This window comes from Phaenicophaeus curvirostris, chromosome Z, assembly GCF_032191515.1.
Source record: "Phaenicophaeus curvirostris isolate KB17595 chromosome Z, BPBGC_Pcur_1.0, whole genome shotgun sequence".
Lineage (NCBI taxonomy): Eukaryota > Metazoa > Chordata > Aves > Cuculiformes > Cuculidae > Phaenicophaeus > Phaenicophaeus curvirostris.
This window is the reverse complement of record NC_091431.1, coordinates 11,823,265-11,845,551: the sequence shown is the minus strand read 5'-3', so window position 1 is coordinate 11,845,551 and position 22,287 is coordinate 11,823,265. Positions and strand designations below refer to the sequence as shown.

The following is a 22,287-nucleotide window of genomic DNA, read 5'->3' as shown; positions in this document are numbered from 1 at the left end:
TTCCCTCCCCTCCCTCCCCTTCCCCAGGAGTCACAGAGAGGAGACACTGCCCGCTTTTTCACTGATATTTGTTCCAGAGTCACAGAGAGGAGGCACTGCCCGCTTTTTCACTGATATTTGTTCCAGACATGAACATGATCTGAGGTTAACTTACTCGTCGAGGCACAATCATGGAGATGGGCTCAATCAGGCTTTTAGTTGGGATCAGTTTGTAGAAACGGAAAATCTCACAAGCTGACACTTCAAGGCCTCTCTTCGGCATCATTCCTGGTGGGATAGTATGAAACAAACAGGGTATAAGTCTCCCTGGGAAAGTTAATGTCATCCATCTCAGAAAAAGGGTCACCAAAGAAAAAAGGGAGTCAAGGCATCAGCTACACAGCAGGGTGGTCTCAAATCTACACCCATAACTGGCTTAGCGTAACCAGTAACAAGATTAAAAAGTTTCTTTTCTGTCAGGACACAGACTGACAAGCAGGGTCTGTGGTTTTCTTGCTAAGTCTCTTGCCCTTATTCATTCTCATGAGCTGCAAACAGAACGACCACAGCTGAGCAGAACTGCTGATGCCAAAGCATTTGACTATCAGGTTCAAAAGAGAGCGATTTCAGGACACCTAAACACCACCAGAATAGCTATGAGTCAGGCTGAAAGCCCCTCCAGCCCAGTATTCTCCCCACAATGCTGTTCCAGAGCAGAATGGAGTAAAAGAAAGGTGTGAACATCTACTGTGTCAGACAGCACCATCTGTGTTTCAGGAACTGGCTAAGTCACACCGGGTCTCTGTACCTGGTGGCCTCAGTGGATTTCCCTCCCATAAGCTTCTGCAGTTCAAAGCCGACAACTATGTAAATTCCCTTAACAATTGCTCTCCTTGTAGACCTTACCTCATGGTGTCCTACAGTAGATCTGTTTTCTGTCAACATCAAATTACTTCATTAAACAGGAGGTTCTATGTGTAGGACTTTGATAGGAACGGTTGGACTCGATGATCCGGTGGGTCTCTTCCAACCTGGTTATTCTGTGATTCTGTGATTCTGTGACTGTTGCTCCTTACAATACACATCCATCTAAATGTGAACCTGAACTCCACTCCTTTATACTGTGTATAGTTTGGCAAAGAAGCTTCTGTGCAATAAACTTAGTATCACGTTTGATCAGCAGGACAGATCAGATTAGGGAAATAGATTTGATTTGTTCAGGCCTTAAAAGGCCACTTGTACACTTCCTTTTCAAGGAACAATTTTTAAAGAGACTACAACAACATAAAATCAGGGTATTGTACTTTGGAAGGATTATAAAAGCTAAATAAAGGAGAGATCTTCCAGCTGAATTTTAAATAATTTATTCTTTTCAATAACAGCTTTGTGAAGGAGACCTGCAGGCACAAAATCCAGTGCTGCTAAATACCTGTACCTAAGTCCTGGAAGAATGGGAGTATCCACAGTTAGTGTGAAGGGGTGTGAAGGGGTGTGGAGGCATTAAAATGTGAAACACCCCTTACCAGAGAAATCCTAGAGTGGAAACTACGTCAACAGAATTCAATGTTCAAAATGCTAGAGCAAATTCAGAGAGAGCAATGAACATTCTCCACCTTTAAATCAAGACTATCGTTCCTTCCACCTTAACTAGGTATGTGAGAGGGGATGGAGTAGTGACTGGGCTTCCCAGCCCACACTCTGCTGGTCAGAAGGGACCCCTCCAAGCTGTAACCGTGTGATACCACCTGTGATAAACATGCAAACTGGGATAAACTGACTGTTGTGCATCTGTAAACCTGGGTGAGGACTGGACTCTGACCCACTCTCTTTTCTAAATGATATTTTGCATAGTTATGGACTCTCACAGCCCCTAAAATAGAGCAGCCACTGTCCTTTTGTAATGGTAGACATATGCTGCCACTCACCAACTCCCTTCTGTGGTAACTGAGAACGATATTCCATCAGGTAGTTCAGGTATGGTTTCTCAGGGCTTATCTCATAGTACCGTATATTTCCATCACCCTAAAGGTAGAGAAAATGAACATAAGCCAGGCTCTGCTGTTCAGCATGAGGGTCTCTGAAGAATGCCTGTACTCAGAAGTCATGCAGTGTCAAGAATGAACCAAGTATTTACTCCCAAATTTCAAGTGGGAAGGCTAGGGCTCTACAGTATTCTTCCTCACAGTAAACGTAGTATGTCTGCAGTGGAAAGTGTGGCCAGATGCTGCAGCACCCTCAGGTCCCAATCCCATCGGCCCATATTCTTAGGTTAACATGCTTTAGGAGCATCTTTGACTTCAGTCTCACAGGCCAGGACAAGAATCAGAGAGGCCAGCACTTGCCGACATGGAAAACACTTACCTTTCCCACAACATAAAGCATGTGCGTGTCTGAGTCGTAGAAGGGAAACAGGAGTCCGGAAGAGCCATCCAGATCCTCCTCCAGTAAAGGCACAGAAAGGTCATTCTGGACAGGACATGGGAAAAACAGACAGCTGCAATAACCCATCAGTCACTTCAAGTCAGGGACACCTAACCTGAACCCACCTGGCAGCAGCATGTGAAGGTCATGCACAGACTTTTTCAAAGCTCTGTGGGTGGGAAATGGGTGCTGTTCTTGATTGAGTCCAGCACCTTAGGACATCAGTTCCTACTACCAGAACATCCCAGGTACCTGATGATGTTTCAGGGGTAGATAGGATAAGAAACACTGCCTCCCCTGGGGAGGTGGAGGAGCCTTCAGGGCACGTCTGCATCCCACACTGAATTACTCCTGCTGCCTCACTACCACTAGGCAAGGCAATACCTCCACAACAGTGCAACAGCCACCAAATGAACCATCTGCATGAGCCACACTGCACAGTGGGAAGGTGCCCACTGCAAGGTCAAAAGCTCCCATTGGCATCTTGCAGCTAAGCCATGTAGGAGGACATTGTACACCATACACAAAGCTGGCACGTCTAATACAAATCTATCCCTGCACTGATGAAGTAAGCAATGTCAGTAGGACCAATGAGACATTGTATGACATCCCATGGTTACCATTGTGGCTATTGTTACATAACTATGTATTTAGCACAAGGTTAATATATAGCTTGTTCTACAGAACTGTCCAGCTGCCGGCTTCAGAACGTCAGAGCTTGATTAGACATGATGATGACCTGGGTGGATATGGACCTCAGAAAGATGCCTGTTGGGCAGGTCCTGTGCCAATGCCTGTACCTAAGGAGACTGCACATACCGGTTCCCACAGGCCTTCCCATTGTGGTCTCAAACTAAGCGTGGCCAGCTCTGAAGGCAGCTCTGAAGGCAGCAAAACTCTATTGTGAGACCCGTGGCGTGTAAGAGCACTGCTCAGCTTTGCGGTAAGGTTTCAGAAAGCAGGACAGCCTCTCACATGTGTAAAGAAGCCATGTCCAAACATAGACAAATGGCAAATCATAGACTTAGTCTGCTATTTGTCTGGTACAAAGGGTGACAAAACCACAAAGAGGCCAAAGACTGGGCTGCAAGGTGGTTGACACGAAAGGACAAAGTGAGACACTGACAAAGAAAAAGAAATACGAAATAGGTAGAGGAGAGCAGAGTTCGTGAGGCCAGCACAGTCATGATAGGAGACCATGTCTTGGAAGTGACCAATAAGTGGTACCCCAATACTTCACTGTCAGGAATCATCACAAATCAAAAAAATCTCACATCTTTTTCTCCCTTGAGGGCTTCACCTGAGCAGGCTATGTCTAGAGATCATCTATGTTTCCAGTACCAGTAACAATTCACCAGTAAGACTAGTAAGAGCTGCTTTTAAGTCAGAGCTCCTGTTACCATCCAAAGATTCTCTGAATTATTTCTTCCTGTAGTAGGCAGCGCATTCCTTGTACTGGCAGATTTCTATGCTAAAGCTTAGAAGCTTTGAGAGCTTCTACAGAAATTGAGAGAGAAGGGAGCTGGCTTCTTCTCCCAAGTGACAGGGGACAGGACAAGGGGGAATGGCCTCAAGCTCCACCAGGGAAGGTTCAGGCTGGACATTAGAAAAAAATTTTTCACAGAAAGGGTCATCAGGCACTGGCAGAGGCTGCCCAAGGAGGTGGTTGAGTTGCCATCCCTGGAGTTGTTTAAAGGATGGGTGGATGAAGTGCTCAGGGACATGGTTTAGTGGTTGATTGGAACAGTTGGACTCAATGATCCCGGAGGTCTTTTCTAACCTAGTGATTCTGTGATTCTGAGATTCTGTAACCTATTACCCATTAAGAACTGGACAGATCACTTCCATATCGCTACTACAAACCAATTCTTGGGTATTTTGGGAGATGAAAAAAAAGTAAAAGTTACAGCAACAGAGATAAGACTGAAGCTGGCATGGTAAAAACTGCTGGTCAACTCACTTGATCCCACAATGCAATTTGCCTATTATTCCACCGAGATGTTCCAGTAGAGAACAGCTTTTCCATGTTTCCAAGGAACAGGACTTTATTGACTTTGTGAGACTTGTAGCTGGCTTCCTATAGGAACAGAAAGGACATTGCATGAGCATGACATTGCATGACCTTTGATTCAGCCACATGTGAAAGATCAGTGAGCTGGATGTAACAGGGATCTGAGAAAGGTGGCCCAAATACTCCAGGATCATTTCCAAAAGCCCAGTCAACCTCTCTATCGATTCACATATTTGCAAGAGGGCAATCCCTATCAGCTGTAGGCAGGACTTTCTGTGTACACAAATCTGTGCAAATACTTACAAAATGCAGTCAGCTTCACCTGGCCAACAAATATTAAGAACAGGCAGCACTAACAACCCTGGCAGTGGGACACACATGCACTTGCATCCACCTCTCCACCTGATCTCTACAAGCCCTCTCAAGGCATCCCACAAAGGATCGCAGGAGGGAGCTGTGATAGCAGTGCACTTCAAGAAGGTTTTCAGGGTGCAATGAGCATGGTAGGAAGATGCAGAAACCCTTTCCAACAATGACAGAAAGCATTCCAATAAAAGTAGAAGGAAATAGCACTATCTGGCATCTTGGGCAATGTGGGGCACAGATGCATCTTCTCTAATGGCAATGCATGTACCCAGAAGAGAAAACATTCCAAGGGGTAAGATCAGCTGCACCACAAACCCCTGAATGCAACCTACTTGCAGGACTGTTCCTGCACGAGGGTCTAGCAGACGTATCTTTCTGTCCCTGCAGGCTGTGGCAAGGAGACTGCCATCTGTGTTGAATGACATGGAGAGGACTACATCTTTATGAGCATCAAGGGTCTTCACTGGCTTTGAGATGACAGCATCCTTGATGTCAAGGTTCCAGATCATTATCTGGGGTAAAAGAGAAAAAAAAAAAAATATCAGCCCTTTGCTCCCTGATCAGTTGGGGAGTTTGTGTTCCATATGTTCCATATGTATCAAATGTTTGTGCTCCTGAATTTAAAATAATTCCTGGTACTTACAACACTATATCAGCAACATACTGTCTGCTCAGTATGTCCAATATTCTAATTTCCCTTGGAACCACATTTTACACATAAAAGTGGCCAACATTAGAGCAAATATTTGCACTAGCACAAGAAAGAAGCCAAATACAAATGCATGGCTTTGCATATAATATCCAATCCAGTAAAGGAGAAGGGCAGAGGAGACTGAAGTTCATTAGAAGACTGGAAAATTAGCAAGCCTTTTTAAAACTTGTAGCAATGTCCTTTTGCCTTGGATGTCACCAAGGAATTTTCCCCTGAAGAATTCTGTACTCTATAGTATTGTATTATATTATAGCTTAAAATTAAAACACCCTGTCTGTAGAAAATCTGCACTGAGAACAGACCCACCTTGTAGTCATAGCCAGAGCTGAAGAGGATGTTATTAGCAGTGGGGTGCCATTCAATGAGGCCCACTCTTCGAGTATGCCCAAGAAGTTCCTTCGTCGGACTGGCAATGTTTTTAGTCAGCAAGTGCTTAGGGATGTCCCATATTTTAACCTGAATGGCACAGGAGGGTCTTCGTGAGATTCTTGAGTAAGGAGTTAATGTCAAAGTTACCAATAGGTATTATTCCCTCCATATTATTATTCCCTAGACAGTGAATAGGAATGCTCGTGGCTTTATTGTATGCCAGTCCTTTAAATTAGTACAATTACTTTTCTGTTGGCCTGAAGACTTCTCTCTGCCCTCTATCCCTAGACAGCAGTTCTATCAGTTTGTTTTAACTTGGCAATCCATCCCTTATACCCGGCCAAGGTCTCAGCACAATTACAAAAAGTTATTCTCAAGAGGAAGAAGTAAACCACTGATGTTGCAGACCTTGCTTCCTAACAAACTTTGAGCAGGAACAAGCAAATATGAAATAAAGTCCCAGAAGATGTCATCAAGTGATTGATCCAAGCAGTCATCCACTCAACACCACCTGGTAAAAGAACTGAGAATGACCTTGGTCAGCTGATGTACTCTTTGTCCTACAGAAAACTGCACCAGTGCTGAATGCTTTGCGAATGATACAGCCATTTGTCAAGCCACATAGAAGCCTACCCAGATGGCCACACAGCAGATACATTGAGCAGACAGACTCAGCAGCTCTGTACTGAAGTCACCCAACGCTGGGAGCGTACTGCCTCACAATACGTCTGCCTGTAGCCCTGGATTCTTCCAGAAGGATGCTGCATGAAAACAAAAATCCTCTGTCCCTCTAGGGTAGAAGATAGTAGAGGAAACCTGCAAAAGAGGCTAAATCTATGCAGGTAAAATGAGAGAGACTTTCTCACACTTAACTCTAGAAACACAAGTATTTAGTGTGCTAATAGATGATTAACCATTTGTCTCAAAAAAATTACTATGCTTGTCATGTTTTTTCTAGTACTTAGCCTGAAGCAAAAGGGAAATGTTTTTTGAAGCAAATAGTTTGTGGAAATTAGCCAAAGCTGCCTGAGTCTCCTACTGTTTGGCTGTGAAGGTCACACCTTTCTAAGCCAAGGAAGGAGAGGCACAAATTCTGGGACCTACTGGGAAAGATCATAAGCAGCTTTCTCAATAGTGTTCATATCAAGTCCATCAGAAACATAAGGACTGTGGGGTCCAGCAGCCTACAGATGAACATCTACAGTGGCAACAGAAAGCATCACACTCTACAGCTTCAACAGCTATCACTAAAGGAATGGAGCTGAGACAACAGGAGAGGGAAAAACAGGTTGTGTTCATGTTGAGAAGAACTGCCAAGAATGAAACATTCAGTCCCCACACTATGAAACAGTTGGTGGTAAAAACAGGGAAAAGCCCCTGGATGGAATCTCAGGATGCATTAAATGGCAGGAATTGATACTACTTAGTGTACAAAAGAAGCAGGTCTTGGAGTCAGATCTGCCATGCCACGCAGGAACAATCCATAAGCCATTTACCCTGCTGCACCTGGAAGAAAACTTGATAAAGCAAAGAGTTGCCCTTCTAACCACAGGGAAGAAAATCTTCAGCAAACTCAATTCATGCATGCCTGATGATCTGCCAAAAGGAACAAAAGAGGCAAGAGGATAAGCCCTTCCCACATAGTGCTCAAACTCTCAGCCCCTAGCCACTTGCATTGGCTTTAGTCCTGAGCCTGATTGAAGGAACTGGAATGGGCACTGGGTGTTCATAGAGACCATCCCCTCCAACACACAAAAGTATCACTCTACATGCTTAGGTAACACACCACCAAAAATAGCTGTGGTACCACCAAGGCAAGATCCAGAAAGGCTGGTTAATGGCCAAGCAACCTCTGAGGAATGTGAGTAATGGGAAATTGCCACCATCTTCACAGAAGCTTGCGGCCTTCCTCAAAAGTTTCAGGGAGACCCAACCCAGTAAAAGCAACCAGATGCATCCTTGCACATGAGTCTGAATAGTGGCTTATGCTAAAACAGAAAAGTCAGAGAACATCAAGCCTTTAACAACTGACTGTAAGGAAGGCTTTGACTGTAAAGTCCTGCCAGGTGGAAGTGCTGGACACCTTTGGAACCCTAAAAACTTTCTCAGACTTCTCTCGGGACAGAGAAAGTGTTGCTGTGGAGGTGCTCCAACAGTATGTCCAATCTGAGCATTCCAGTACAGGCTGAGACAAGTAACACAGATGTTGACCCCAAAGAGTGAGTCCAAGAGCAGCCACTGAAATGAGGAGGGGACGAGAGAACTGCAAATCTGAGGAAGAGACGAGAGCACAGCAAATCTGAGGGGAGCTGGAAAGAAAATAATTTGTTCAATCTGGAAGCAAGAAGGTAAAGGTGAGCTCTTCCGACTGCCCTTCAACTACACTGCAGGTAAGCACAGAGAAGATGGAGCCAAACTCATTGGAGGTGCAAAAGGAGAGTATCAAATGCAATGGACACAAATAGCAATATGGGCACTCCCTAGATATCAGAAGAGCCCGACAACCCCTGGAAGAAGGGCCCAGTAAGCCCACAAGATCTGTAGTCTTGCAGATCTTCCCAACTCATCTGGATAAGGCTTTGAGCAGGGCTTGGACTAAGTGACCTCCATAAGTCTAGCTACCAGGTACCAGGAAAGACAGTCACACTAAGAAACACAGTCTGCTCTCCTCACCACTTAGTGGGGAGTGAAGAGGTGTCCCTACACTGTGTCACTGTGCAGGGGACCCTTGAGATCCCATTTCCTGGTGTCAGGATGATAACTGAAGTGTAGTACCAAAAAACAAAGTTCAGTCACAAACACCAAGACTTCTTAGAACAACTTTTGGTGATGAGACCAGTGGAAAGCTCAGTGTTTCCATTCTTCAGCCTGGAGAACGATCCACTACCAAGTTTCAGTAGGAAACTGGCAAAGAAAGCTGACAGAGAACAGCCTTTTTGCATAGACCCTGGGGTCCTGGTGGACACCAGATTAAACATGACTCAGTAGCATGCCCTGGCAGGTGTGAAAGCTAGCAATATCCTGGTCTGGAACAACAGGAAAATAGCCACTAGATCAAGGGAAGCTATTTTCCCCTTTACTAAGCAATCATTAAATAACAGCTGGAATACCGTATCCAGTTTGGCACCTCCCAGTGCAAGAGAGGTGCTGATAAACTTGAGTAAGTCCAATGGAGGCCACCTGGATGCTCAGGAGGCTGCAGCACTTGCCTTGTAAGCAAAGCTGAGGGAGATGGGAATGCTCAGCCTGCGGAAGAGACAGCTTCACAGTGAACAGATAGAAGCCTTCTATACTAACAACACTACTGAGAAAACAGAGCCAGGCTCTGTCTGGAAGTGTGGAGTGGGAGGATGGATACAGCACTCGGGAGCACAGCAGTTAGTCAGAAGTCCTCACTATCACAGATGCAAATATCACACTTCTGACAGGACATGAAAAGCAACCTTTCAGTGGGTATATGTAATTAACTGTCCCTTGAATTAACCTGAAATTGCTAATAACTACTCTGCACTTATACTAAAGTAAAATATGTGACTGCATCCTAATTATACCAACTTCAGCCAAATCACCTATTGCCTAGAACTTAAACCTGATGTGATGCATTTGATATTTTTTTAATAGGTTTGCTTTAGCGTGAACCTTTGCATGTCCGGAGTCTTTCTGTGGTTTCAGTATGAAAAGGCTCACTTCATTTGTGCTTTATGCAGAACAGAATGATGCAGATTCCTCAGCTACCCTATAACTGATTCAGCACAAATTTACAGAGTAACTGAGTGCTGGAACAAGCTCAAATTGCTCTGCAGGGAATTAATCCGAATTAGCTGTTCCAGAGTATACTGTTCTGAAGTTTTTATTCTAAAGTAAAGTAAGAGTTTCACAGTGATTAAACTTGAATAGTCATTCCATTTTAAATTCATATTCTGTCTTTCTCATGCAAACACCCCTAAAAACATGCAAGCCCCCACAAAACTGATCTTCCTCCTCACACTGATTTTGGTACATCATCTGGAAGGACCACGCAGGCCTAATCTCAAGAGAAAGACAGGAATCTTACTCTTAACTGACTTTTTATAAGCATATATATATATACTTTCACATCCCACCCATGGAACTTTTGGTTTCTTTTATTTCCTTACCCAAAAAGCACATAAGTCTAAAAGCAAGAGTACAGGCTGGTAAACTTACTGTGGCATCTTCTGAACATGAAGCTATTACAAAGTCATTGAACGGGTTCCACTTGATATCCAGAACATTCCCTTTGTGGCCACATATTTTGGGATGATTTGGGTTGAGCTTGCCTGTCTGGAAAAAAACAAATATTGTCAAACCTAAGGTGAGTCATGGAACTACAGGACAACTTTAAAGAATATCCAAGCCAGCTTCAGCAAGAAATCTCTTTCTGCTTGTTACGCTCCAAATGCCCTAGGTGCTCTCCATCTGTTGAGAATGGGGTTTTTCTATCACTGCAAGGCAAGTCTTAATGATACTATCAAAAAGTAAAGAAAGAAGTCCTTAGGCCTTCCTAGGTACACACTGCTATCAAGAAATCTGTCACATACAGCAATCAAGACCGCTGGAGTTAGAAGATGGTATTTCGTTCAGACATCAGAATGAAACTTAGATGGGAAATAATAAGAATCAATTGAATCTTCCACATTTTTTAAAGATCTTGACAGAAAAAAAAAAGACAGAATCTCTTTCAGAAGACATTTCTTATAAGCAAGAAAAAAAAATAGCTTAGCTCTTACTGTTCAGCCTCATCAGCTACTGTTCAGCTAGTATTTATTTTAATTTTTAAGTAAAAAGAGATTTGTGACACAAAATGTAAACACAGTTTTTGTTTCAACAAGCTATCCTTTTCACTCTGATTCTGTTCAAATTCAGCCATTCACTGGATTCAGTCAGCATTCTGGACTCTCTGAAATGCCATATTTGGGCAACATCTTTAATTCCAAAAATCATGCATGAGGTGCACTAAGTAGTACTGAGGACCTTGTGCCACATGGGGGCCGTGTTGCATCGAGATAAAACCCTACAGTAGGCATGCCCTCTGCTACAAAGTCGGTATATTTAATATGATCTAGAAAGGGTGCTGGGAATTTATAAATACTGTGCTGGGAATTTATTAATGCTGGAGCAGTGCATGCTTCTCCCTGTCAAAAGCAGAAGGACAGGGAGCTCCAGGAACCACTTTTCATCCCGTCTTGGACATCTGTCCAAAAGTAAAGGTAAGTCACCTAAGGAGAGGGACATGGTGGCAAGCTGGCGATGCTTACCTTCTTACTTGTATTCCAGCTGGAAGAATTGTAAATAGAACTGTATGCCAATATGTGCTCTCCTGGAAAGCAGACACTTCTGTTGGTGTACTCCCTGCATGTTTCTAGAGATGGGCCTTAACAGTGTGTAGAAGAGAGGAATTAGTTCTGCCTCTAGCTTGGATGTGGCTAGAATGTAATTTTCCCAGCCTTGAAAACATTTACAGTTCTGAATGCAGAACAGGACACCATGTCTCACTTCACTGGAAAGTTTGTCACATAGACTGGGACTAACCTGCTTTAAAGTCAACATCCAGAGTGCTTTGAAATGTAAAAGACTGTGCTTTTTTAGAGTACAGTCTAAAACAATTCCCTTTTATAACAGCAACAATACGAAGTGACTTGGGAAGGCAGAAAAGAAATAAAAGGCCTTTAATAAGCAGTGTTCCCCCACCCACGGTGTCCTTTTGCAGGCTTCAGGACTTGGTTTCAAGCTGGTAACCCAATGGGCTGGGTAGCCAGCTCTACAGGGAACCCTTGATCCCTATGGGAACTCTGTCCCTTCCCAGAGCTGGCTGCCTGCCTGCTCCCCACTCCATTTGGGAGACTCCCAGGCTGCCCTGAGCCTGCTTTGCCTGCTCTGCCCTGCAAGGCTCTCCTACCTCCATGTACCCAGCAGGCTCAACTGGCCCTGGTAAAGCAGCTCTTGCCCTACTGGCTGCCAGTCCAACCAGCCCCAGTGCAACCCTGCAGCCTTGGGACAGAGCAGGACTTACAACACATGAACCCCAGTAAACATACAAGGCAGGTAGGGCTGTTGGTCTCAGACACACATCTGCATGTGCAAGTAAACCTCTTAGAGTCTGGGGGAAATTTCATTTCACAGATCAAATACTATTGCAGTAACTAGATGTGTTGTCATTCATGCAGAGGTACCAGACCTTTACAGTTGTTTGCAGACCCTGAAAATGAGCAATTTTTCAACTATTTGCCTTCTATGCTCCCAATATTTTTTAAAAGTAGCCAAGCTAAGAGTTCCTTAACAAAAACCTCTTCTAGAGGGACAGCTGTTAAAACTCTCCCAGCAGATTCATACAGGCTAGATTACAGTGACATGGATCAGCCTCACTTCTCAGGTGTTCTCAGGCGTGGTGGGTAGTAACACACCTCGTCATCACATCAAGACACAGTGCTCACACATGGCATCAATTAGGTAAAGGTCACCACGGGTTTCATTTCATAGTTCTTGCCCGCAGAGAGAAGGTAGCAGCATTTGTGTCTAGGAGGTCTACAAAACCATAGATATCCTCCCTTTCACACCTGGTGGTGACACACTGGAAGACTGCAGACTACAAAGACTTGGACACAAATATCTCCCTGTCTCTCAGGACTTTGTTCTCATTTTGCTGTCTCTTTTCTTTATGCTGCAAAGCAAGAGGCAGATGTGGTCTCAAACAAGTCTGGTCATTGAAGAAGGAAAAAGGCAGGCCTTTGTCTTTCAAAGGAACGCCACAAAATACCCCTCTGAGTCAAGATCCTTCCTTGGCATGAGGTTCATGCACTTCCCCAACACATCTGTGTCAGACACCAACATGCACACAGTCCATACTGTGGAAAATCAGCTCATCTCCCAGTTTCAGTCACTGAGCCCATGTCTTCTCAGACTTCCAAGATTTACAAAGGCATCAAGCCTGTTCTGGGCACCAGGCAGCCCCTGTGGTTACAGCCACATCCCACCTTGGTAGGATGTGCTGCTGTTCCACCCAGCTGGCTTCAAGGGCACATCTTCATGAGGACCCAACTGATACATACTCAACCACTCTCCAGGTGGTAGCAAACATCCAACTAACTCCTCTTCAGGTTGAATCAAAGGCGGGTTTGAAAGAAGGACAAAGAATACGTAGGGCAAAGAGCTCTTTCCCTACATAACCCCTGCTGCTCCCAACCCTTCCTCACCCTCAGGCTCTCAGAGAGGAAGAATGGTGCAGAAAGCAAGTGGTATTTATTCAAAGAGAGATGAGAGAACATCGTGTCTATGACTCAGCAGGAGATGAACACAACAAACAAGCAATGAGGCATGGTTAAATGGAGCGAGATTGACCCTGCATACGACCACATCCTGAAGTAGGCAGCCCTTCTAGTAGCACATGCAGAATAAATTCAAAAAAGCATTGGAGGACCAAGTGCAGCTGCCCAAACAGGTTGTTCATGCTTCCCAGAAAGTGCAGCCCTACCTATCCTGGCTACCATCTCCTGCTTTGGCTAAAAATGAGATTTTGGTTCTGGGCTTTTCCTCCACACTATGGTATGCTTGGGACGTGGCTGGACCCTGTGAATCCAGTCAAAAGAAATCATGAGAAGGCAATACTGTCCTAAGCACATGTCTCCAGACCCAGCTGCCTTCAGTGCCCTGGCAGCTAGCGGGACAAGCCATTAGTCCAGTACACGGTCCACCATGGGTCCTCACCACAGGAGGAGGTGGCAGCCACAAATATCACCACCAGGAGCACAAGTGAAAAGCTGCTGTTCTTTACCAGGTGGCACCGGTTTGGAAACGTATAATAAAAACTGTAACTGGTAACACAGACCTCAACCTTAGGAAAACCTTTCTGTGGCTGACTGAGGCCACTCATCCCCCCCACCAGCACCTGAACAAGTATTTGGAGAACAGCTGTAAGAAGACAGTACAGGACCCACCACCAAAGGCTAATCCTCAAGGCACCTGTGTCTGAAGAAACACACTTTGTAAACCAACTCCTCTTCAAAACCCCATCCTGTTTTGAACCCTTTAATTCTTCCAAGCTCATCAGCATCCAGAGTAGTAAGCTCCACATCTGAATTTCAGAAGCATTCATATCTGCTGCTAACAGTTTGCTCCTTGGTCTCCAGGACCTCATTCAACATGCAAATCAAGAAGAATTACACCTTACACTTCTTCCCCACCCTCTTCACAGTGCTGTATATCTCACTCTTTTGTCTTTTCTCCCAGGCTGATTGAGGCCTCCCCCCATAAAGTCTCCCCCACATGAAAGCAATTTCGTATTTTCATGGACATACTTTAATTATCCTTTTCTGTATCCTCTAGTTCTACCACACCTTTAACTTCTGCAAGCAGTATTTCAGATCTGGGTGGAGTATCTGAGCAGGTGTTAAGAATGCAAGAATTGCTCCTGAAGACTAGCCAGACTGAGAAGAGGTGAGAAAAATTAATAGTAAACAGTGCACACACTTTCAGCTTATTTTGCCAACGCTTTGAGAGTTGAGTCCCACACCACGTCCCACAGTCACCAGCTGCTTGCTTATAGATGCAGCTCTGTGATAAAGTTCTTCAGACTCAACAGATCATAGCTGAAGAAGCAGAAGTGACTCAGTCAAGAAAAACAGGGTAGTGGTTAATTTTAGAAGGCCTGTCTCTGAACAGGATGTCTTCTTCCAGGATGAAGAATTTGATTAATACCTCGCTCCGAGCCTGGTGCGAGGAGAGGGGCTTTGGCTTTTTTGATCATGGGGTGGCTCACGCACCCCCAGGCTTTCTCGCTAAGGGTGGGAAACATGGGTCTCCTAGGGGGGCTAAAGCCCTTGCTAGAAACCTAGCCAAGCTCATAAATCGAGCTTTAAACTAGATGTGAAGGGTGAGGGGGTTGAGCCCAGGCTAGACAGGAACAAGCCTGGACGTGGGGAATTGGCGATTGGGAGAGGGTGCGCGGGCGAGGACCACCAGTACCTCACCACACAAAAAGTGGGGGAGAACACACCTCGGGGTGCTAAGGGAGATGCAGGCACTCTGGTGTTAACTACTCCAGTTACCAGGCAGTTGGGAACGAACCCTGTTCCCTCTAGGAGGGCTGAAGGCTCGGCAGCTCAGCTGAAGTGCATTTACACCAATGCACACAGCATGGGGAATAAGAAGGAAGAGCTGGAAGCTGTCGTAGGGCAAGGGGCCTATGATGTCGTTGCCATCACGGAAACGTGATGGGATGACTCATATAACTGGAGTACGGCTATGGTGGGGTATAAGCTTTTCAGGCGGGACAGGAAGGGTAGGAGAGGAGGCGGGGTAGCCCTCTTTGTAAGGGAGGACTTGGACTCCATTGAGATGGATTGTGACCATCAGGAGGTTGAGTGCCTGTGGGTCAAAATCAGAGGAGCCCACCAGAAGGTAGATTTTGTGATGGGAGTCTGTTACAGACCACCCAACCAAGGAGAAGCAGCTGATGAGCTCTTCTATAAACAGCTGCGGTCAATCTCTAGATCGATGCCTCTCGTTCTGGTGGGAGACTTCAATCTGCCTGATATCTGCTGGGTGTACAACACAGCAGAAAGGAAGCAGTCTAGGAGGTTCCTGGAGTGCGTGGAAGACAACTTCCTCACACAGCTGGTGAATGAACCAACAAGGGAGGGTGCCCTCCTGGACCTGCTGTTGGTGAACAGAGAAGGCCTTGTAGGGAACAGAGAAGTAGGTTCACCTTGTAGGTGAACAGAGAAGGCAGTAGGTGGACGCCTAGGACTAAGCGACCATGAGATGATAAAATTTTCTGTTCTAGGTGAAGTGAAGAGGGTGGTTAGCAAGACGGTAGCATTAAATTTCCAGAGGGCAGACTTTGATCTCTTCAGAAGGCTGGTTGGTGAAGTCTCATGGGAGACAGTACTCAAGGGCAAGGGAGCCCAGGAGGGCTGGGAGCTCTTCAAAAGGGTGGTCCTAGCAGCTCAGGAGGAAGCCATCCCCGTGGTCCGGAAAAAAAGCCAGCAGGGGAGAAAGCCAGCTTGGTTGAATAGAGAGATCTTGAGGGATATCAAGAAGAAGAGAAATGTTTATGGGCTCTGGAAGAAGGGACAGGCCTCTTGGGTGGACTACAGGAGGGAAGTGAGATTGTGTAGGGAAAAAATCAGAAGGGCTAAGGCTCAGCTAGAAATTGGATTGGCCAAGTCAGTGAAAGATAACAAAAAATCTTTCTACAAATATATAAATAATAAAAGGCGGACAAGGGAGACCATACAGTCCCTATTGGACACAGAAGGAACAACAGTAACAGGGGATGAGGAAAAGGCTGAGGTACTTAATGCCTTCTTTGCCTCAGTCTTTAGTCGTAAGGAGGGTCGTTCCATCTGTGTACTAACCCAGGAGCTAGAGGAGCATAATGAGGCTCCCGTGATCCAAGAGGAGGTGGTCAGAGCCTCGCTAGCCCGACTGGACAGGCACAAGTCTATGGGGCCGGACACGATCCATACAAGAGTATTGAGGTAGCTGGTGGATGTGCTGGCCAAACCCCTTCCCATCATCTTCCAACAGTCCTGGAAGACTGGGGAAGTCCCACTGGACTGGAGGCTGGCTGATGTTGTGCCCATCTACAAGAAGGGTCGCAGGGAGGACCCAGGAAACTACAGGCCTGTCAGTCTGACCTCAGTGCCAGGGAAAGTCATGGAGCAGGTGATCTTGAGTGCTATCATGAAGCACATGCAAGAGAACCGGGTGATGAGGCCCAGCATTCTGCTTGAGAAACTGTCAGCCTCTGGCCTGGACAGGCGCACACTCTCCTGGGTGGAAAACTGGTTGGATGGCCGGGCCCAGAGAGTGGTGGGAAAGGGTGTGAAATCCAGCTGGAGGCCAGTGACAAGTGGGGTTACCCAGGGCTCGGTGCTGGGTCCAGCCCTGTTCAATGTCTTCATCAATGATCTAGATGAAGGCATCGAGTGCATCCTTAGCAAGTTTGCAGATGACACTAAGCTGGGTGGAAGTGTGGATCTGCTGGAGGGTAGGGAGGCTCTGCAAAGGGATCTGAACAGGCTGGACCGCTGGACAGAGTCCAATGGCATGAGGTTTAACAAGGCCAAATGCCAGGTCCTGCACTTGGGGCACAACAACCCTATGCAGTGCTACAGACTAGGAGAAGTCTGTCTAGAAAGCTGCCTGGAGGAGAGGGACCTGGGGGTGTTGGTTGACAACCGACTGAATATGAGCCAGCAGTGTGCCCAGGTGGCCAAGAAGGCCAATGGCATCTTGGCTTGTATCAGAAACGGCATGACCAGCAGGTCCAGGGAGGTTATCCTCCCTCTGTACTCGGCACTGGTGAGACCGCTCCTCGAATCCTGTGTTCAGTTCTGGGCCCCTCACCATAAAAACGATGTTGAGGCTCTGGAACGAGTCCAGAGAAGAGCAACAAAGCTGGTGAAGGGGCTGGAGAACAGGCCTTATGAGGAGCGGCTGAGAGAGCTGGGGTTGTTTAGCCTGGAGAAGAGGAGGCTGAGGGGTGACCTCATTGCTCTCTACAACTACCTGAAAGGAGGTTGTAGAGAGGAGGGTGCTGGCCTCTTCTTCCAAGTGACAGGGGACAGGACAAGAGGGAATGGCCTCAAGCTCCGCCAGGGGAGGTTTAGGCTAGACATTAGGAAAAAATTTTTCACAGAAAGAGTCATTGGGCACTGGAACAGGCTGCCCAGGGAGGTGGTTGAGTCACCTTCCCTGGAGGTGTTTAAGGCACGGGTGGATGAGGTGCTGAGGGATATGGTTTAGTGTTTGATGGGAACGGTTGGACTTGATGATCTGGTGGGTCTCTTCCAACCTGGTTATTCTGTGATTCTGTGATTCTGTGAAGAGCGACAGGACTGAGGGAGCGGGGTAAAGAAAGTCTAGAAGGGCCAGGAACTGTGCTAGGTTCTTCAAGCATAGCATTTCACTTTCATCATTAGCAAATATGTATTCAAAAGGTGGCATTGCAATAACACCATGAATTAACTTTTAATTAAAGGCCGAACTGTTGCCTTTCATCTGTTCTGCCCTGATCCCAGAGATCTCACATGGAAGTCAACCCACATTAGTGTATGCCTTATTTTTCTGAAGCAATAAACATCAGACAACCAGATTCTCTCTGTCATCAGATCCCTAAGTCATCAAAACCCATAAACCTATTTGCTTTTGAAAGGCAAGTTTTTCCAGCATCAGTGCTTGAAGCTTAAGAGCTTCATTGTCTGATGACCATGTCACCATTCTTTCACAAAGTAGAAGATAGAGTAGAACATACCATATTATTCTTTGGTCACAGCTGAAGCCATGCCACTAAAGCACCTTTCACTTTTTACCCTCTCTATCTACTAACTGCTTTTTTATTTGCAGTTGTTCCCAGGAGATAAATACCTGAACAGCACAGCTCCTGCTGATTATACAAGAAAGGTAAATGAGATATGAAACAAAAGAAAGAAAAACCTGCAAGCACCAACATAAAACCTATAAGGACACACACCACAGGAATCACCTTCTATCATTTTGCAATTCTGGCAACAGTATTAACTGAATAGCCTCTGTGAGATCTAGCTCCCTAGAAAGTCCAGCCCTCCTCCAGCGCCTCAACATGCTCGCGAAAGCCAGCTCACCTCGGCAGAGCTCACCTGGTTGATAGGAATGACGAGGAAGGTCCCCCCACCTGCACATTCAGTCACCACTGCAATGAAGTGGGGATTCACAGCGCAGAAATGGTTGTCATGGACATTGCGTGTAATGGGCACACAGTCGTAGCACTTCTCCTTGCTGGCAGCTTTGCCATACACGTGGCGGAACTTGGAGCTCCGGTACTGTGGTTGCCACGACATCTGCAAAGGGAGAAACACAATCCCTCATGACATAAGGAGCAGCTATCCCAGCAAAGTTTGCAGACTCCCACTCCTCACCCCAGCATAGGCTCATCCTCCTCATTTGATCTCCTTGCACAAACCCTCAGCCAGTAAGCGGCAGTTGCGTTTTTCTGCTGGCCTTTGCTCATTTGCCATGACCTATCTCTGCACCCACTGCATATCTCTGATGGAGAGAGAAGAGTGCAGAGGAGAAAAGACTGCTCTCTATCAGCAGCCAGCTGAGCAGTGCATGTACCAGCATCTCTATTGCTGGGGAAAGGCCACATGGCAGCAAGTTTAAGAGGAGTTGAATCCTGGTAGCATAGAGCTCAGGAAGCATGTGAAATATACACCTTAACTGAGGAAAGCCAGTCTGGATGCACACTTCCTTTATCCCTCAGGTGGTTTAGGACCAAAAACTAGTCTAAATTTTGCTCACATGAAGGGAAAAAAAAGAAGTTTTACAGATCATAGGAGTAATTACAGTCACCTGTTGGGGTTTTTTTCCACTGACAGTGGCATCCTGCATATGTGGTTTATAACCATGCCACAGCCCTCAGACAGCATTTTAAATGATTTTAAATGGTGTTTAAATTAGATACAAAAAGCAGGCTAAACATCAGAATCCCTTCCCACAGAGAGCAGTGAAACTTAATGGAACTAACACAAGTGATTTCAAATAGGAAACTACCCTTGTTGGGCAAAAAAGACAATTCAGACTATTAACTCCTGCTCTTTCCACTACATCTAGACTGTAAAAGGCACCTGGTAGGGATGGTGAGAAGATACTCCTGTCCAAAGGAAAAGAAATGCAGATCAGGCATTAAGGTTATAGGTGAAAGAGAGCCCCATACAGTCAGCTAAGTGTATGGCGAAAGACTGGGAGAGGACTTGGTTCTGCCCCATGTCTATCTATTTAACATACACTTGGTAAATGGTACTATCAGTGACGCTGGATCAACAATACTCCAGTTTGAGAGCGAAATCCAACCAAGCAGCTTTTGAGTTACATCAAGACTTAGGCCACTCACTCATGTGGGAAGGCATTTGAAAGGAAGCATGCACTCAATGGCAAGAAGCCAAGTGCATAATCACCTGACAAGTAGGAGCCTAAGCAATTCTAAACCAAAATGTCCTTGTTGCTGGCATGGTATTGCATCCTTCTGGAATGACTATTAAATGCCAGGAACCTGTATTGCTTGATTCCTGACAGTCAAACTGGAGTTTTACAAGCAGCCATCAATACAAAGATCCACAAATCTCACATCCCACATCACATCGTAAGATCTGGGCTGTGAATAGTGCTAAGACACAAGTCCTGTCCTACTTCTTTTCTCCTCCCAGTCCACTGGCACAGCTCAGAGCATCCCCACCTTGGACAAACACACATGCTTGTAAATAATCAGTCCTGGCAGATCTGTGATTGCTTTCAATCATTTTTGTTGCTCACTTTTTCCTTGGGATGTTCTACATATATTAATCTTGTGTTTGTCCATATTCTCAGCTGATTAAATTTCCTGTGCAGAAAAAGACATTCCAGGGACAAATTCCAGGGATTCTCCTGTGCAAAGAATCTCTGATACAGTGAGGGCTACCTATCCCAAATACAAACAGAGAAATATGAGCTATTTGAAAAAGAAAGCAGCAGTCCTGGAAAGCTAATCTTGGAAGAAGGGATATTCACAGTCAGAAAGAAAGCTGAAGTTATCTGCAACTGATTAGCTCCCCAAATAGCCCCAGAGGTGCAGCGTTCTCAAACAACTTCACCCTCATTACAGCTTCAGTCATTAGGTTTGCTCACAGCAGGGCTGGTTAGAGGGGGAATAGCTGTACTGTCTGGATGCAGCAGCTCCTTCTCACAGCAGGAACATTATTTTTTCAAAAGAAAATTAATTGCTTTGCACCAAGGAACTTCTAGCTAAACTGTTCTTAAAGTGGGAGTGAGTGTGTGGTCTGGAGGCTCAAGGCTGTTCTGCAAAAAGGAGTCAACAAGCACACAGGAGGTATTCATTATTCTGATATCATGCGTATGGAGATCAGGAACACGGCAAGATACTGATGTCCCATGCAGATTACTTGTAAAATGTTAACAGCAAATAAGAAGTAAAGGAAATAAAAGGAATTAAATGCCCAAGCTTGGACCATGCTTAGGAAGGACAGCTCTCCCCTATTTCCATTTATAGGATTAAGGTTCAGCTGCCACCAGGATGGACTTCAAAACACCTACAATTCAGACAGCAGGGCAAGGTATGACAGGGAACATCATAAAATTGTCAAAAACAATCCCAGAGGAACAGTGTCCCTCTTGCCATGATTGCAGCCACAGCAGAAAGCTCAGCATTAAAAGAAAAAAATCCTGGACAAAATATCGCAAAACCCAGCCTGAACAGGTGCAGCAGCAGCAGACTGCACCTGGTATAGTGGGAGATGCTGACCTCAAATAAAGCAGACTCACAAACATTAGGAAAAACTAGCTTGGAAGGAGTGTGAAGGAATGTTCTAAATTAGAGATTGCTCAAGTGGTGATAAGTCTTTGTCCCTGGAAATGCTTTCATAACTTGATTAGATAAAGCCACACCCTCCTTGATCTAATGATGCTCTGAAGAAGAGACTAAACTGGAGAAATACAAGGACATGGTGCCACCAACTTATACCAAAACCTTATGATTTACAACTGAAAAACCTCACATCTTCATTAAGTAATTAAGCCCCTGTGTATACAGCCTGTCTGCTACAAGCCACACAGCAGACAAGCTGTGATTCTTCAGCACAAGACAATCTTCCAGCTGGTTGTTAATGAGACCAGTACGGCCAGGGCTATGACAGATCTCGGCTATTGAACAATGGAAGCAATAGCATCTACAAGAAGATTCTTACAGAGGAAAGTTGTAACCATTCCTAGAAGTTCTCCATTAGAGCTCTCAACACATCAGATGTTGTGTTATGTATAAATGCAGGCCCAATACCAAATGCATATCTCAGTGTATAGGTTCTAAAAGGACTACAGAGATATTTATCTCCCCAGGCAGGTGCCCAGTGGGGTCTACTTTCACACAGCTTGCTAGATCTACCCTTTCACTGCTCTCTGGACAATACAGGAACCCCTCATAGAACACTGATAGCCTTTTTCCATTAGCAGTCCTGGCACAGCCTCTTTGCTCCTATGCTTGTATGGTAGGGCAGAAGGGGCTTCAGCCTACAGCTACAAGTGTCTTCCTACATGTTTTTTTTTTTTAGTAGCAGGTTTTCCAGTCACCACTTCACCTCCTTCTCCATCTACCTTCTTGTAAGGAAGGGCTTGGTTTATTCATTTATCTGGTACTTCAAATATCTCAGCCACCCTCCACTCTTTGCTCTGCTAGACATGATGCTGTATTTCACAGAATCACAGAATCACAGAATAACCAGGTTGGAAGAGACCCACCAGATCATCGAGTCCAACCGTTCCCATCAAACACTAAACCATATCCCTCAGCACCTCATCCACCCGCGCCTTAAACACCTCCAGGGAAGGTGACTCAACCACCTCCCTGGGCAGCCTCTGCCAGTGCCCAATGACCCTTTACATG

General features: G+C 45.5%; 1 protein-coding gene across 2 annotated transcripts in view; it reads right to left on the bottom strand.

Annotated features, from left to right (window-relative positions):
* The window catches only part of CORO2A (coronin 2A), a 41,308-nt gene that overhangs the window by 4,230 nt on the left and 14,791 nt on the right, over nucleotides 1-22,287 (bottom strand). For both annotated transcript variants that reach the window (XM_069880296.1, XM_069880297.1), the window contains exons 2-9: nucleotides 18,497-18,697; nucleotides 10,044-10,160; nucleotides 5,796-5,945; nucleotides 5,110-5,289; nucleotides 4,361-4,477; nucleotides 2,341-2,445; nucleotides 1,905-2,001; nucleotides 155-267 (exon numbers count right to left, since the gene is read on the bottom strand). In XM_069880296.1, the coding sequence (XP_069736397.1) occupies nucleotides 155-267; nucleotides 1,905-2,001; nucleotides 2,341-2,445; nucleotides 4,361-4,477; nucleotides 5,110-5,289; nucleotides 5,796-5,945; nucleotides 10,044-10,160; nucleotides 18,497-18,697 (1,080 nt within the window). The remainder of the gene's footprint in view (nucleotides 1-154; nucleotides 268-1,904; nucleotides 2,002-2,340; nucleotides 2,446-4,360; nucleotides 4,478-5,109; nucleotides 5,290-5,795; nucleotides 5,946-10,043; nucleotides 10,161-18,496; nucleotides 18,698-22,287) is intronic.